Here is a 15,433-nt window from a genome sequence, read left to right as displayed (position 1 = left end):
CGACCTCAAAACCCCCTTGGACACCATGACGCACCTCCACTCTGACAATGGTATTCAGTTGGGCATCAAAGAACTGCTACAGGTATTCAACGATGCCTCCTGGACCCCTAACCCCTCCAACCTAGCCAAACAAGTTGCCCAGTCTTGCCAGGCCTGCGCACCAGGCAAGGATACCACCCACACACCAGGCCTTTTGGGGAGCATCACTGCTCACACCCCCTGGTAATTACTATCTGTGGATGTAGTGGGCCCCCTATCACCCAAATCTGGCTACAGGTATATCATCACCTTCACAGACACCCATTCAAAATTCCTCATTGCCTGCCCAGCCAAGGAATACCATGCAGTCGCTGTGGCTGACGCCCTTGTCCACCACGTCTTCCCATATTTTGGGATTCCCCAAGCCATGCACTTGGACAGTGCCCCCGAGTTCACCAGCACCATGTGGCAAGAACTCGCAAACATCTTTGGCTACTGCCTCTTATACTCCTTCCCATACTGGCCCCAAGGGAATGGAATATGTGAGAGGAGCCATCACACCCTCATGAACCAGGTGCAAACCCGAATAGAGGAAACCAAAAATGAGGACTGGGCGGCCCATGTTAAAATTTAATGCCCCCGGGACGACGGTATACCTCCCCTTGAAAGGGTATGTGGGGAGAGCCCCCTCCTCCTACCACTACGACAGCACCTGCAGCCCCCAACCATGTCCCCCACGTCTGACCCTCTCCACCACCTCAAGAGGGGACTGCATCACCTACTGAAAAATCTAGATCTTCAGCTGAATGCCGCTCCATCCGGCCCTTACAGGCCAGGTGACTCAGTAGTGGTGGTAAAGCAACCCACACCCAGCAAAATCTCCCCGTGCTTTATGGGTCCATACACCATCACTCATGTCCCGAACTCCTACCAGGACACCATAGACTATCACAACACACAGCGTACATACTGGAATTGCCATGTGCGCCCGTTCCTGACCACCACCACCCGACGCCAGGACCCCACTCCCCCCATCACCCGCACCATCTCACCACCACCCACCACCCCAGATCCTCCATCTGACGCATACAGTTGCTACTTCACACCCTCCTCCTCCCTGCCTTCCTCCCCTACTCCTTCCCCGCCAGCCCACTCCCTCACTACACCTCACACTTCCTCAGCCACCATCTCACCGCTGCCGCAAATCCGTCCACCTGATCCGGGGACCTAAAATCCACCTCCCTCCATAGCGCACCCACAGCCCTGCACACCACCCGTTGCTGCCTCCACCTCCACATCATCCCCCCCACCCACTACACCTCACTCTCCACCCACAACCAATCCTACACCCGAAACACCGCCTGGCACCACTACCCACACCACCCCGTCATCAAACACCCAGAGATCACGCGCATCCCCGACACCACGAGGCCCCACTCCTCCCTCACCACCCACCCCCTCCCCAAACACTCGCATGTCACGCTCAACCTCGGCACCATGAGGCCGCACCCCTACCTCACCACCCACCCCCACCCCCAAAACCACCATCACATGCTCTGGCCATCTTTCACACCCACCAGCCAGATACTCCACCACACCTTCCCCTACTCCTCCCACCTCGCCTCCACCATCAGATCAAACCACCCCTACCCCTCACAACCCCAACACCGCCCCCATAACACTCATGCTACACCAAGTCCAGTGGAAATATCCACCCACCCCTATCCCCAGGATAAACAGCTGCACCTATCCTCAGTGACTGCATAAAACCTCCACCACCTCACTGGTTCCCAGCATTCAGCTGAGGTACACCAAAACACTGGCCACCAGAAGCCATGAAGATATGGCATGTCACCTGAGCCCCAACCTACAGAGGTAAGCAACGCGTCCTTGGGCCCCACTATCTCCTTTGACTCCTCCACACAACACATCAAGCCTTCACCCTCTGTCACCTATGCCCCTCACCAGGACCTGAACCTACTCACCTCACACTGGACCACCCTCCTCCAGCACCTGACACCCGCTCACAGCACCACCACCACCAACACGTACTACCTCCAGCCACGGGGATGTGACTTTTTCTCCCAAGACGGTGGTGAAATATCGACCGTGGCAACTGAAAACCACCGGGACATAGAGACACCCCCCCCAGGAGGTGACCACGGAGGGGCTCTGAGGGTGCGCGCATTGCCAAGGCAGTATGGACCTATGTCCCTGACCACCTTGCACCCTCCTTCCCCGGAACGGACCCAGCGGGAGTGTTGCAGTCTGAGTACATTACCCTCCAACCGGACCAGCCCTCGACAGGTTCGGGGTGGGGCTAATGAGTCAGTCCCGAGCAGCACCCCTGTGATGGACTCTAGCCACACAAAGAAAAAGACTGCCTTAGGTGTTTTTAGGTCGACTTATCGTCCTACAAACACCAGCTAGAGAGCCGGGGCTAGAACACACAACAAGAAGTGCAGGACATAAAAACTCTGGACAACAACCTTACACGTGTATTATCTAAATTACAACCATCAACATACAATAGGGATGGGAGTTATACATGATACACTATTCACTATCAAAAGTACTAGACAGACTAGAGGACCCTGACTGGTTTATGTGGTATTGGTATCATGCAGGATACTATCCAGTCGTAAGGACACTGAGCGGACACTGTAACAAAGTGATGGTAGATTTCACACAGTTTGTTACTTGGGCTCAAGTACCAATCTGAATACAAGTGTCTCACCGTATACTGTGCAGTGGTAGCAGCACTAGTAAAACACAAGTACACAGTATGAGTACAGAGACACACGGTGCACTATGTAGTCACTAGAGCATTAGTCTGGCACTGTATACAACAAGAGCACTATAGTCACAATATGTACTGAGCAGTCACTGTTACACTGGGTAGGCTGGAGGAATCCAGCTAGGCTGCAGGAGCCAGGTGGTCCCCGGGTGTTGGCCAGGTGTTGGAAGGGTCCTTGTCTGGAATCCCTTCTCCCAAGAGCCACGGGATGACCCTCAAAGGTGACGTCGTCTGCTGCATGCTGCGGTCAGGCGTGGTGGAAGGCCTTCTACTTGTTGGACCTGGCTGGGCAGTCTGGTCCTAGGGGCTCGGGCCAAACAGTGCGAGTAGGTGCGCTTGTCTGTGCCCCCCCTGGGGAGGAGGTCAATGTTGTCTAGGGCTGGGGGGGTCGTGCCCTGGGGTTACAGGGACGCCATGGGGAGTCTGGCATCTGCAGTCTTTCTCCCGTCAGGCTGCTGTCAGGGTCGGCCGCAGTGTCGCCTCTGGCAGGAGTCCGTCAGCTGGTCATCTCCCTTGGGTACTGGCTGGATGGCACACACTCCCGGGGACAGCACGGGACCTTGCCACACTTCTTCCAGGCAGGAAGGTTCCTCCTGGGGGCTTCCTCTGTGAGGAGGAGCGAAGGAACGTCCCGCTCGGGTACAGGAGGGGTGATCTGAGCAAGGGTTGTCCTCCGTTGGGGAAGTCTCAGGGGGTGAAGACTTTGGTGGTGGTGTCTCTCCCTGGTGCAGCTGGAGGCCGTCGCTGAGGTCCCGTGGGCAACAGGGGGAGGACGGCTAGAAGCTGTCCCTTCCCTGTCGGTGCAGCTAGAGGCCGTCACTGGGGCCCGACTTCCTAACAGGACCATGGGCGAGGTGAGGGCGGAGGCCGTCACCTGACCACGGATGTGGCTGGTGTCCATCACCAACGTCCTGCAAGGGGAATGACGTGCAGTCGAGGTGTGGGCGGAGGCCGTCACCTGCCTGCTGGTGTGGCTGGAGGCCATCACCGGTGTCCTACTCCCAGAGGCAGCTGCAGATGGAGAGGGGGCGTACCTTTCTCTCCCCAAGTGTGGCTGGAGGCTGTCACCGGTTTCTACAGGAGAAGGGGGAGAGGTTGGCAGCACTGGAGCAGCTAGAGGCTGTCTCTTTTATTGTGCAGTAAGAGGTCGTCACGTTCTGTGTGTGGCTAGAGGCCATCACTTGTTTTGAATGGCTAGAGGCCGTCTCTTTTATTGTGCGGTTAGAGGCCATCAGGGGGGTGCTGCTCTGGACTGACTCCTCAGCCCCACCCTGAACCTGTCTAGGGCTGGTTCAGTTGGAGGGTAATGTACTTGGACTGCGACACTCCTGCTGGGTCCGTTCCAGGGAATAAGGGCACAAGGTAGTCGGGGACATAGGTCCCTACTGCCTTGGCAACGCAAGTGCCCTCAGAACCCCTCCGTGGTCGCCTCTTGGGGGAGGTGTCGCTATGTCTCGGTGGTGCTCAGTTGCCATGGTCGATATTTCAGAACCCATTGCAAAATGTTCCGCAGGACACCAGCACAATCAAGCTTCTTCGCATTGGCTAGCAGATTCTTTAGAAAAAATAAACTTGAAATTATTGTTATATGCTTCCAAGGAGACCATCCTGATATCGGACGACGGGCAGGCTCAGCTCATACGTGGCCTGGTCTTCGTCATGGACCTTGTAAATTAACCACAGATCAACTGATGTTCTGACAGAATTATAAGCACTCTGTATCACAGTTCAGTTGTGCTGCTCATCAAGCATTCATCTTTTTTTTTTTTTTAATTGGATTGCGTTACGTATATGGTTTATAATTTCTTGTTCTTTGTAAATTCCTTAGATAAGAATAAAAAAGATTAAACTTTGCATGATTTTGGTGAATCTATACAACAGAATTGCCAGCCTATCTTAGTGGGGCTGAAATTCACAACTGACCTATACTTACAGATATGAAGAAGTATATCACTAGAATGTCTTCTGTGATGATAATGCCAAAGACAAGTATAACTATAAGCATATTCAGGAAGATTGAGATCTTTAAGGCATTATTATACGGAGAGTTATTCTTTATAATTCACATTGATAGGCTTATGGATTCCCTGTAGGCATTAAAAAAATCCATTTACAGATATGTGTACGTGATAAGTCCAAAATTTGAACTTCAATAATAAATAAGAAATAAACTCTTAAGTGGAGGGCTTGTCGTATCATATATCACGAAACCAGGTTAGGCCTATAGCAACCTGCAGGGGTACCCCATCACTGGAAATTACTGGCAGTGGCGATTCATTTTATCTGGTGAACTGCTGAACATTTTGTGGGTTCAATCGGGTTACCTCATGAACTGTTCTAGGTCAGTACATGGCTGGGGCAACTTGGGGACCAACTGGCAGGGGCACCACACCACAGGAAACTACTGGCAGTGGCCATTCCTTGTATCTGGGGTCTTGCTGAACATTTTGCAATGGGTTCCAAGGGGTTACCGCTGGAGTTGATCTAAATCAGCTTAGAGGGGCCAATTATTGGCCACTGGCAGGGATACCCCACCACTGAAAATTACTGGTATTGACCATTTGTTATACACTGAGCTATGCCACGTCCATTATACATAGTTTCACTGGGTTACACAACAAAGCTGAACTAGTCCATCTTTGGAGTGGCTTTTAAATACTCCCCTGGCCAAATCCACCACAGCAGGTCTGCCAGTCGTTCAGTTTCGTATAGAATCATGTACACAGAACACTTGTACCGGAAAATTGATTACCTTTCCAGCTCCCCAGAACACCTCAGGCTTCCGTTCTCTCAAGCCAGTAGCATGTAGAGGTGTATGCTATGTTGGAGGACTAATGGACCTTGAGAACTGGCTGTGAAGCCAATACCCAGAGTCGGAGACCTAAAAGAAAAAGTATGAAATTTTTAAAGATATACCTTACCATCAGACGATTCTTATTTAGGTTAGAGAATGTCTCTCGTAGCAAGTAGGGATTTTCAATCAGGGGACGTCATTTCTACTTTCATTCCTGATAATGAATAAACAATTTCTTTAGAAGGGGGGGTGGGAAGCCCAGATCACTGAATGGATTAATGAAGGTTGTAGCTAACCCCTTTGGTCAAAGAAATCTCTCCTGAACTTAATGAAATCGTTTAGAGATAACTGGAATAAAATGAAAGAGACCTAATCGGACTGGAGAGGTCAAGAATTAATGCCTACTGTTCAGGTGTTGTTACCGGGAAAGGAAGAGAACAATCATACACTCATGGCTTTTCCCTTATGACATAATCCACAATAATGTCTGTTTGTGCATTTGAGGTCCACTGCAGGACTAAACCTTCACCTCAGAGGGATAAAGATAGTCAAAATTTTGCCCTTCTTCATGGTGGCCAAGTACGAATCGGGAAGGGGTATTTGTAGAAAAAACATTGCATTGGAAAAACTAGAGTGTTATAATGGCAGTGTTTGTGCATGTCAGAGTTTACTAATGTCATTGGTATGAAATGACGGAGTGCAGACATATGCTGGCGTATGAAAAGAACTTACTACCAACATCCGCTTTAATGACCGTCATGGTTGGATTCAGACCGAGACTCATGGCACTGCAAACTAGGAAACGAACACGGTAACCACTGAGCCACGATAGCTCCATATATGCACGAGGATCGACTGAAAAGTTTTGAAACTGATCAGAACACACTTGGTCTTCTGTGCTGGTTTTCTGCTATTTTTCACTGTCGTCTCATTTGAGGCTCACACGCTTGTGCCATGGGTGCTTCAGTGTCGGGATCTTGCTGGCGAAGAAAGTTTCCTCCTACGCTTCCTTAGCAAACGAAGTGATTGTCATTTTCATAATGCTTACCAAGTTACCATCAATTTCTAGATGACCCATGAGCTCAGAGATACTGACACTAACTCATGAGCTTAGAGATACTGACATGCATTGCCATGATGGCGACCACAGACTTGTGAACTGGTGGGTTGCCTTGATGGAACAGTATGCCTTTTGTGAGTTTTGAGCAACGTTTGATCTTAATATTTTCTGGCACAAATGAATTGATTTATTTGGTTCAAATGCATCTGGTAAACAGCAGGAAGGGGAAATTAATACCTGCAGTTTTAATGGTGTGGCATATTTCATTCCTACTGAGGCTCAGAACTTTTTAGCTGACCTTCTTATGTACAATGGTATTAATGAGTCTAACAATAAACAAGCACGTTTATACAAGTACTGCTAATAAAATTTCAGTATAAGAAAGAGCTCAGAGAGCGCATACCTCCGCCAATGCCATTGCCATTAAAAAGGATCCGGATCCGGATCCGGGGATATAGGGTCAGGATCTGGATCCGGATCCACCCCCAAATTTAATCAATTAATTCTTTCTTGGTCCATGACCCACTTTTCCACAAAATTTTATTTAAATTCATTGAGAACTTTTGGAGATATTGTGCGGGATACTCTGGATCCGGATCCTAATCCTTCCGCAAATTTAATAAGTTGTTCCTAGGCCTATGGCCTGCCAACGAGCAGACAGACAAACAAACCAACAAACCAACGCAGGGTAAAACAACCTCCTTGGCGGAGGTAATAAGTTGATGCCATCACAGTCCTTCCTACACTCCCTTCTTCACTCCGTCCCTTCCCCAGGTGGCTGTTGCTGGAGAACGCTGACCCTACCGGTGAACTGCAGTGGCTGGTGGACACCCTAGCTGCAGCTGAGGCATCGGGGGAGCTGGTGCACATCCTCGGTCACATCCCTATAGGCGGTGGCTGCGAACACACCTGGAGTCACGTCCTGAATCAGATTATTGTCAGGTGAGGCAGGTGGCTGAGAAGCTGTTATACTTTATTCAGATCGAAAACTGCTACCTCTCCACCTTGGGATGAAACGATGTAAAGCCAAAGTATTGTCTCATTCTGTCGCTGAGCCAGGGAGATAAACGGCAAAGGGATGAATATTTGTAAAGTCAGTGTAGATGATGTATAGTGTTACCGTAATCTTCTGCTAAGCTAGCCTATTCTTGAAATGTAATTAGACTCAAAAAATTTAAGGCCCGGTCACCTAGAAGGAACCATAAGGTATAATAGATGGTAAATATGTCAAACTCTCTCTCTCTCTCTCTCTCTCGGAATGAGGCAGTGTGAATGAATCTTGGTGCTCATTTAGAGACTGCATTATGGCACAACAAGCAATGTTTGTGCCCTTAAGCCCAGGCAAACCACCATTGTCCCAAGTAAAATAATTCGCACGGGAGATAGCAGAGTATTGACAGAATGTTTATCCTCAGATACGAGTCAGCTTATCCTTTGCTTATTGTAGGATGCTCGGATTATTCATCTGCATTTATGAGCTTCGCATGTTAAGCAGACCTTCTTCACGTTCTTTGCTCTTAATCGTGGCAATAGACTAGTAGACAGAAGCAGTGTTATCTAGGTACAAAAACTGATCTTTCGCATTATTATGCTAAGAACAGTAAACAGAAGTCATATACCAAGATACACACTAATCCTCTTCTTACTTTCAGTTTACTTTCCTGTCTTACAGCGCACTGCCTAAAGATCACGAGTTCTGTTTTGAGGCTGACCACGAGAACTTCGGGCAAAATCGTCTTTATTATAGTTTTTCCTTTACCCGAGAGTAATAACAGTGACCTCGATCGCAGATCTACAGTTGTGTGTCGTAGGTAGGAGGAATGCTTAGGTACTCTCCTTGTCTTAACGCTATCATACTTTTGTCTGAAAGCGGTTCCAAGTTGGAGGAGAGCATGCGCTAACCTACCATAGTCTGAGTCCAAGATACGAGCGTTGTTTTTCGTTATTTAAATGACGCCATGGCCCATGTTTGTAGGACGGCTTATGATCTGAATTACCTAGCCCCGGGCTTGTTTGGCTCCAGCCCTCCAGGATCGCCAAAAGGGTGACAAAGGTCTGGTTGTCAGTATGTACTATTGTTGCCTCGTGTTCTTCATCACAACTAAGGAACACAAAACAGAATCGTCTTTTCCCTAGGTACGAGTCCACAGTTCGCGCCATGTTCTTCGGTCACACTCACTGGGACGGATGGGAGGTGATGTATGACCCGCAGGACTACACCAGGCCCGTCGCTGTGTCCTTCATATGCCCTGCAGGTGGGTGGGTGTGGCATGAGGGCCAGGTGTGGGTTAGATGTGAGGAGGAAGAGGGGGTGGGGAAGTGTGTGAGATGCAGGGGTTGGAAATGTTTGGGGTGGAGTCGGAGGGACAGGAGAAGGACAGGTTTGGGGTGAGACATGGATGGGGAACAGGTGAAGGACAGGTTTGGGGGGAGGCATGGATGAGGACAGGTGAAGGACAGGTTTGGGGGGAGGCATGGATGGGGACAGATGAAGGACAGGTTTGGGGGGAGGCATGGATGAGGACAGGTGAAGGACAGGTTTGGGGGGAGGCATGGATGGGGACAGGTGAAGGACAGGTTTGGGGGGAGGCATGGATGGGGACAGATGAAGGACAGGTTTGGGGGGAGGCACGGATGAGGACAGGTGAGGACAGGTTTGGGGGGAGGCATGGATGGGGACAAGTGTGTTATATGCCTGGGGGAAAAGGTGTGGAACAGGTTCGGGATGTGGAATTATTCACAGGTATAAGATAGTTTGGAATGAAACTTGGCGGGACTGGAATGAGACAGGTATTTGGTCTCAAAACTGAATTACTTCATTCTTGCCTCACTCGTTACACTTTCATTAAGCTTGGTTCAGGTCGGATTAATATGATCTGAACTGACCATGGCATATGAACTTGACTTCTGACCTTTCCCTGTGACCTTGACATTTGATTGGTTTCAAAACCGATTTCCTTTATTCTCGCCCCACCCTGAACCCTTCCACTAAATTTGGTTTAAACTGGATAAAAACTGTTTAAGTTGACCTCACTGCAAGACTTGGACATATTGTTCTAAAAAAATTATAGGTCAGTCCCATGACTGACTCTCAACCCTTCCATCAAGTTTAGTCCAAATCACATCAGCACTGCTTTAGTTATTTTGGTGCCACACAGGCACATGGATCGAACTCCCACCTTGCCCTGTGACCTCGACCTTCGACAAGTTGGTCTCAAAATCGAATTATTTCATCCTTCCCTTTACCCTAACCCTTCCACAAAGTTTGATCTAAATCAGATAAAACTTTTTAAAGTGATCTAGCTATGTGACCTTATCCTGACATTATCTGTTGTTCTCGGGACAGTTGGTCAACCCCTTAGGTGATTCTCACCAGTTCCAGTAAACCTGGATCAAACAAGGTTAAAACTGTTTTAGCTGGTTTGTACACACACAGACACATGGGTTGAATTTTGATAACGCTCTGTGACCTTCACCTCTGACAGATTGTTCTCAGACTCGAATCCCTTTGTTCTTGCCTCTCAACCTTTCCAACAATTTAGGTCTGAGATGACTATAAGCTGTTTAAGTTTTCCTAGGTCAAGCTTTGATGGAGCTCTGAGGCAATGTTTGACTCTTGTTCCCCAAAATACACGTGAACTCCTTGGTTATCTCTCAACCACTCCACATAGTTTGATTAAAATGAGATTAAAAACTATTTATGAAACTCTTTGACACACACACACACACACACACACACACACACACACACACACACACACACATCAGACAAAACATAATACCTCCTCTTGCTTCTCAATCGCAGGTGTAAAAACTAATTTTATTTAGGTTATCAAGAAGAACAGGAAGAGGCCGCCATGAAAGAAATTTGCGGTATATGTTATTGAGACGGGTAACTATTGCAGGTACGACGGAAACTTTTCATCATCCGGCCTTCAAGGTGTATACGGTGGATGGGGGACACGCTGAAGCTACCTGGGTATGTCAACCATCTCTCTCTCTCCCTCTCTCTCTCTCTCTCTGGGGAGGGGTAGAAAGAATATTTCCTCCGCATTCCCACTTGTCGTAAGAGGTGACTGAAAGGGGCCTTTTTGTCTCCAGTTTTTCAGTCTTTACTGTCCTCTTCTTCTCTTCCGTCCTACCCCTCTTCTTGTTATTTTTATTTTCTTCCTACTTTTAATTCCCCTCTACTCCTATCAGATCAGCCATTTGGTTTCATGGCACGAATATTGTCAATCCTTTCTCCCTTCCTGTTTCAAGCTCATCTTCTAGCTGACCAACCAAGTCACTTCCTTGCCAAGCCACTTCAACTCCAAGCCATTTCAACGCTAAGCCACTTAAACGCCAAACCACCTCAACGCCAAGGCCGCTTCTAAGCCAAGACCACTTCAGCACCAAGACCACCTCAACACCCAAAATACTTCAGTCTCAAGACCACGTCAACGCCAAAACCATTTCGAAGCTAAAAACCACTTCTGTACCAAGACCACAGCTAAGCCAAGACCACACCTACTTCCAGACCATTTCAACGCCAAAACCACTTCATCGGCAAGACCACTTCATCGGCAAGACCACTTCAACGCCAAAACAATTTGTTCGCCCAAACCACTTCTACATCTCCTTTCCCTCTTCTGTTCCATTGCCAGTCATATTTCTTTGCTCTGAATTAGTGCCATAGTCTTTTATACCTGGTGCTAGGAATCCTTTTTTCAGTTCAGTTCAATTTTCTCTGTCTGTCTGTCTTTCTGTCTCATATCTACCCCCTGCACCCCCAGAGTGTGATAGATGCCGTGTCCTACAACATGAACCTAACAGAGGCTAATGCAGAAGGTGGTACTCCCGAATATAAGATCAGGTGGGTCGTTGTATTATATCGTCCAGGGACCGTAATTGTATGCTGTCCTAAACTTAAGTCGTGTGTAAGACCGTTTGTAGATACGTTTGTCCTCGCCTATACAGCTACCAAACACTTCTCTACACTTAAAGTAACTAAACGACTTGTGATAATAAAAAAGAGTTTTGGAGACCTGTTTATAGTAATAATTTGTTACATTTCTTTATAACTAAGACCCATGGCATTATTATAGGAATTAATATTGATGCAGGTACTCATCACATATTTCTTTACTCTTCAGATATTGATGTTGACATTTAATATATGCTACAAGTATCGATATAGGCAGTCATATACAGATATTAATATTGGCACGCAGTTTATGTTCCATGTATGCATCAGGTATTATTATAGACACATATGCTTCAGGTGTTAACTCTTTCATGGTCTTATCTTCTGTAGTAATTTATGTCATCTACCACTTGGCGATTTTAGTCAGCTAAAAGTCTGCATGCTAATATAGGCATCCATACTTGCTCCAGGTATTCATTTATGTCCTCGTCAATGTTTCAGATACTCTCCTCCCCTCGTGACTCCTATATGCTTCAGGCATAGGTCCTCATAAGCTCAGGATATTAATAAAGGCAATTAAACTTTAAGACTTAAGTGTTCACATGCTGGACAATAAACTCACGTCCTTGTTAATGTTTCAGGTACTCCGCCCGTGACTCCTACGGTATAAGTTCCATGACCCCTGCCAATATCCACCAGACCATCCTTAACATGGTGCAGGATGTCTCACTCTTGCAGACCTATGAGTGGTAAGACCTGGAGATGTGGGTGTTGTAAATGTAATAGTAATGTTTCCATATAATATGCAGGGTGGTCCATTAAAATGTTCGTGGGGGTGGTTTCACTAACGACCACTGAACGACAGCATGGTACGATGTCGCTGGAAGGCCGATGACCATTCTGAAAGGGCTATGCACAAACGCTGTGCTTGATTCCCTTTCCGCTACCTTTCGCTCCGGCCCGGTAATTTGGTGGGGAAATTTTGCTCGACCAATCAGCAGTCACCGTTCTATCACGTGACTGAATTTAAACAAGCACACGTCCAACCTCAAACTCCCTACCCCCCCTCCCGCTTCCCTCCTTCACTCCACAAGCAAGTGGAGTTGGCTCCACTCTTGAGCAGAAACCCTAAATAGTAAGGGACGCGACAGTACAGATGGTTTCTGACTGGCTAATGAATTGAATGCCATGGTGTACCTCTCACTGCGGTCCACCTGGTTAGTATATTTGTAGTAATTATTTTTATTCCCGTGTCGAACTGCGAGATCTAGTAATAACATACATCACTGAAATTACTAAAATGTTATTTAGAGGAATCCTAACTATTAGGAATAACCTAATTATTTTTTATAATCTTATGATATACAGTATGATTGTAGACTCGCACTGACTTATCTGGTTTATTGAACACTGTAGCCGGTCTATATTAGGGTCTAATTATTATTCATTATAACATCGTTCTTTTTACCGACAGTTCCGAAGTTAAAATTTTATAAATTTGAGCCTTTAACATACTGCAAGGAGACTCGCACGTGCTTATTGAAGGCACAGTTATTAGTACTCATTCATATATGCGATATTTTATTTCACGAGTATTTTAGTGGCGGGTGGTCTATGGACCTACCACAACTCATAAGTTTACTTAGACATGTTAACATTCGCGATAGTTAAGTTACTATTTCGGGCTCAGGACCGAGTGAGGCTCCCCAGCTAGGTAGCATACGAAATTTAAGTCTCCCATGAAGTGCTTACCATCGTGGAATGAAGTTGCCACTTGCCAGGTCTTTATAATGATTTGCTAGCACATATGTCTATGTTAATCTGCATGCGAGTATAATAAAGAAAAAATCGAATACAAGGAAACGATATTTTGTTCTAGCCATGAGATGGTGAAAGTAAGAATAAGGGTAATTAAACATTCCATTTCAATAGATCATATGACCAACATGTATAGTTTATGTATGTTTTTAGAATCAATATGGAAATATTTAAGAGGGTAAGCATGCCCATGAAATGTAAATTATTAAGATTAACGTCCAGTTATTTTTTTGTTCTAGCAACGTTTGGCATTTGCAGAAGCAATGCCATACCCTGTAAGGAATCAAAATGATGATGTCATATCTCTGTAACTATAGGGTCTCTACTCCCGAGTTTGTCATTTAGCGTTCCCAGTCTTTCCTCTCTCTGAGGTATGAACCCTAAAGCCACGGTCACAGACAAGCAATTCAAGGTCCGACTGCTGCACGACTCAAGGTCATATCTTTGGCTCCCACGCCTCCTGACTTGTCCCAGATCTGCTCTGCTCACGACTGCCTCACAACCGGCTGTGACGTCCTCAAGAACGCAAGAAGATCATGAGGGGACTGCGAGGCAACGGAGCTAAGAGTCTTCAGATTTGAAATTTAACGAATTTTTGTCAGCCACAACCGTGACACGACCACCCACGAATGCAAGACGACTGCATGACGTGTTTAGGGAATGCACCCTGGCCCCCCCACGACCCCCTCACGACCTACCCACGCGGCAGGGGATCACACCTGAACCACCAATGACACCCAGTGTGGGGTGGGGCATCACACCTGGACTACCAGTGACACCCAGTGTGCGGCAGGGCATCACACCTGAACCACCAATGACACCCAGTGTGGGGCAGAGCATCACACCTGAACCACCAATGACACCCAGCATGGGGTGGGGCATCACACCTGAACCACCAATGACACCCAGTGCGGGGCGGGGCATCACACCTGAACCACCAATGACATCCAGTGCACCACCATGGACCTCTCCTGTGTCTAGTCAGTTAATGAGGGACACGCAGTCATAATGTTTTTTTTTTTGTTGGTGGCAGCATCACGACATTCATCACAATGCATCCGATTGAGCTAGGACTGCTTAACGACCGACCTACTACACTCCCGACCGCGATGCAAGTGTGACACGACTTTTGGCAAGTCGTGAGGTGGCCATGATTTTTTATCGGAAGCGTTAAAAAATCATGAGGCCTGACGAGTCATCCCAGTGGCTCACGAGCGCCTGAAAGAGTCCAGGCTTTGCTGGCGAATCAAGGGATGATTGATGAAAAATGCGTTACAACCATGAATTGCATGGCGGTCAGACCTTGAGTCGCTTGTGTGTGACCAGGGCTTAACTCTACTGTGCACGTTTCGAAGTATTTCAATGAAAGATGGAGATGACAGGAGTGGAGTGTGTTAAGTCCCTGTCACACACATGCGACTCAAGGTCCGACCGCCGTGCGAGTCAAGGTCATAATGCATTTTTTCATTGATCGTCCCTTGATTCGCCGGCAAAGCCCTGGCCCTTTTAGGTGCTCGTGAGCCACTGGGACGGCTTGTCGGGCCTCATGACTTGCCAAAAGTCGTGTCACACTTTCGTCGCTGTCAGGAGTGTCGTACATCACTCGTTAAGCAGTCCTAGCTCAATTGGATTCATCGTGATGCAGTCAATGTGTGTCATGATGCCATCACTGACAAAAAAAAAAACATTACGACTGCGTGTCCCTCATTAACTGACTAGACACAGGAGAGGTCCATGGTGGTGCACTGGATGTCATTGGTGGTTCAGGTGTGATGCCCCGCCCCACACTGGGTGTCATTGGTGGTTCAGGGGTGATGCCCTGCCCCACACTGGATGTCATTGGTGGTTCAGGTGTGATGCCCCACCCCACACTGGGTGTCACTGGTGGTTCAGGTGTGATGCCTGCCCCACACTGGATGTCATTGGTGGTTCAGGTGTGATGCCCCACCCCACACTGGGTGTCATTGGTGGTTCAGGTGTGATGCCCCACCCCACACTGATGTCATTGGTGGTTCAGGTGTGATGCCCCACCCCACACTGGGTGTCACTGGTGGTTCAGGTGTGATGCCTGCCCCACAC

The 15,433-nt window shown here is 47.7% G+C and overlaps 1 protein-coding gene across 1 annotated transcript in view; it reads left to right on the top strand.

Annotated features, from left to right (window-relative positions):
* The window catches only part of LOC145404943 (sphingomyelin phosphodiesterase-like), a 102,303-nt gene that overhangs the window by 68,426 nt on the left and 18,444 nt on the right, over nt 1-15,433 (top strand). Inside the window, exons 7-11 of the mRNA XM_080276447.1 lie at nt 7,405-7,572; nt 8,767-8,885; nt 10,536-10,609; nt 11,406-11,485; nt 12,178-12,285. Of these exons, the coding sequence (XP_080132573.1) occupies nt 7,405-7,572; nt 8,767-8,885; nt 10,536-10,609; nt 11,406-11,485; nt 12,178-12,285 (549 nt within the window). The remainder of the gene's footprint in view (nt 1-7,404; nt 7,573-8,766; nt 8,886-10,535; nt 10,610-11,405; nt 11,486-12,177; nt 12,286-15,433) is intronic.

Source organism: Coenobita brevimanus, chromosome 65 (assembly GCF_032717465.1).
Source record: "Coenobita brevimanus isolate Jiangsu-jjx chromosome 65, ASM3271746v2, whole genome shotgun sequence".
In the NCBI taxonomy this organism is placed as follows: domain Eukaryota; kingdom Metazoa; phylum Arthropoda; class Malacostraca; order Decapoda; family Coenobitidae; genus Coenobita; species Coenobita brevimanus.
Note: the sequence above shows the minus strand (reverse complement) of the source record. Positions and strands in the feature narration are given on the sequence as shown.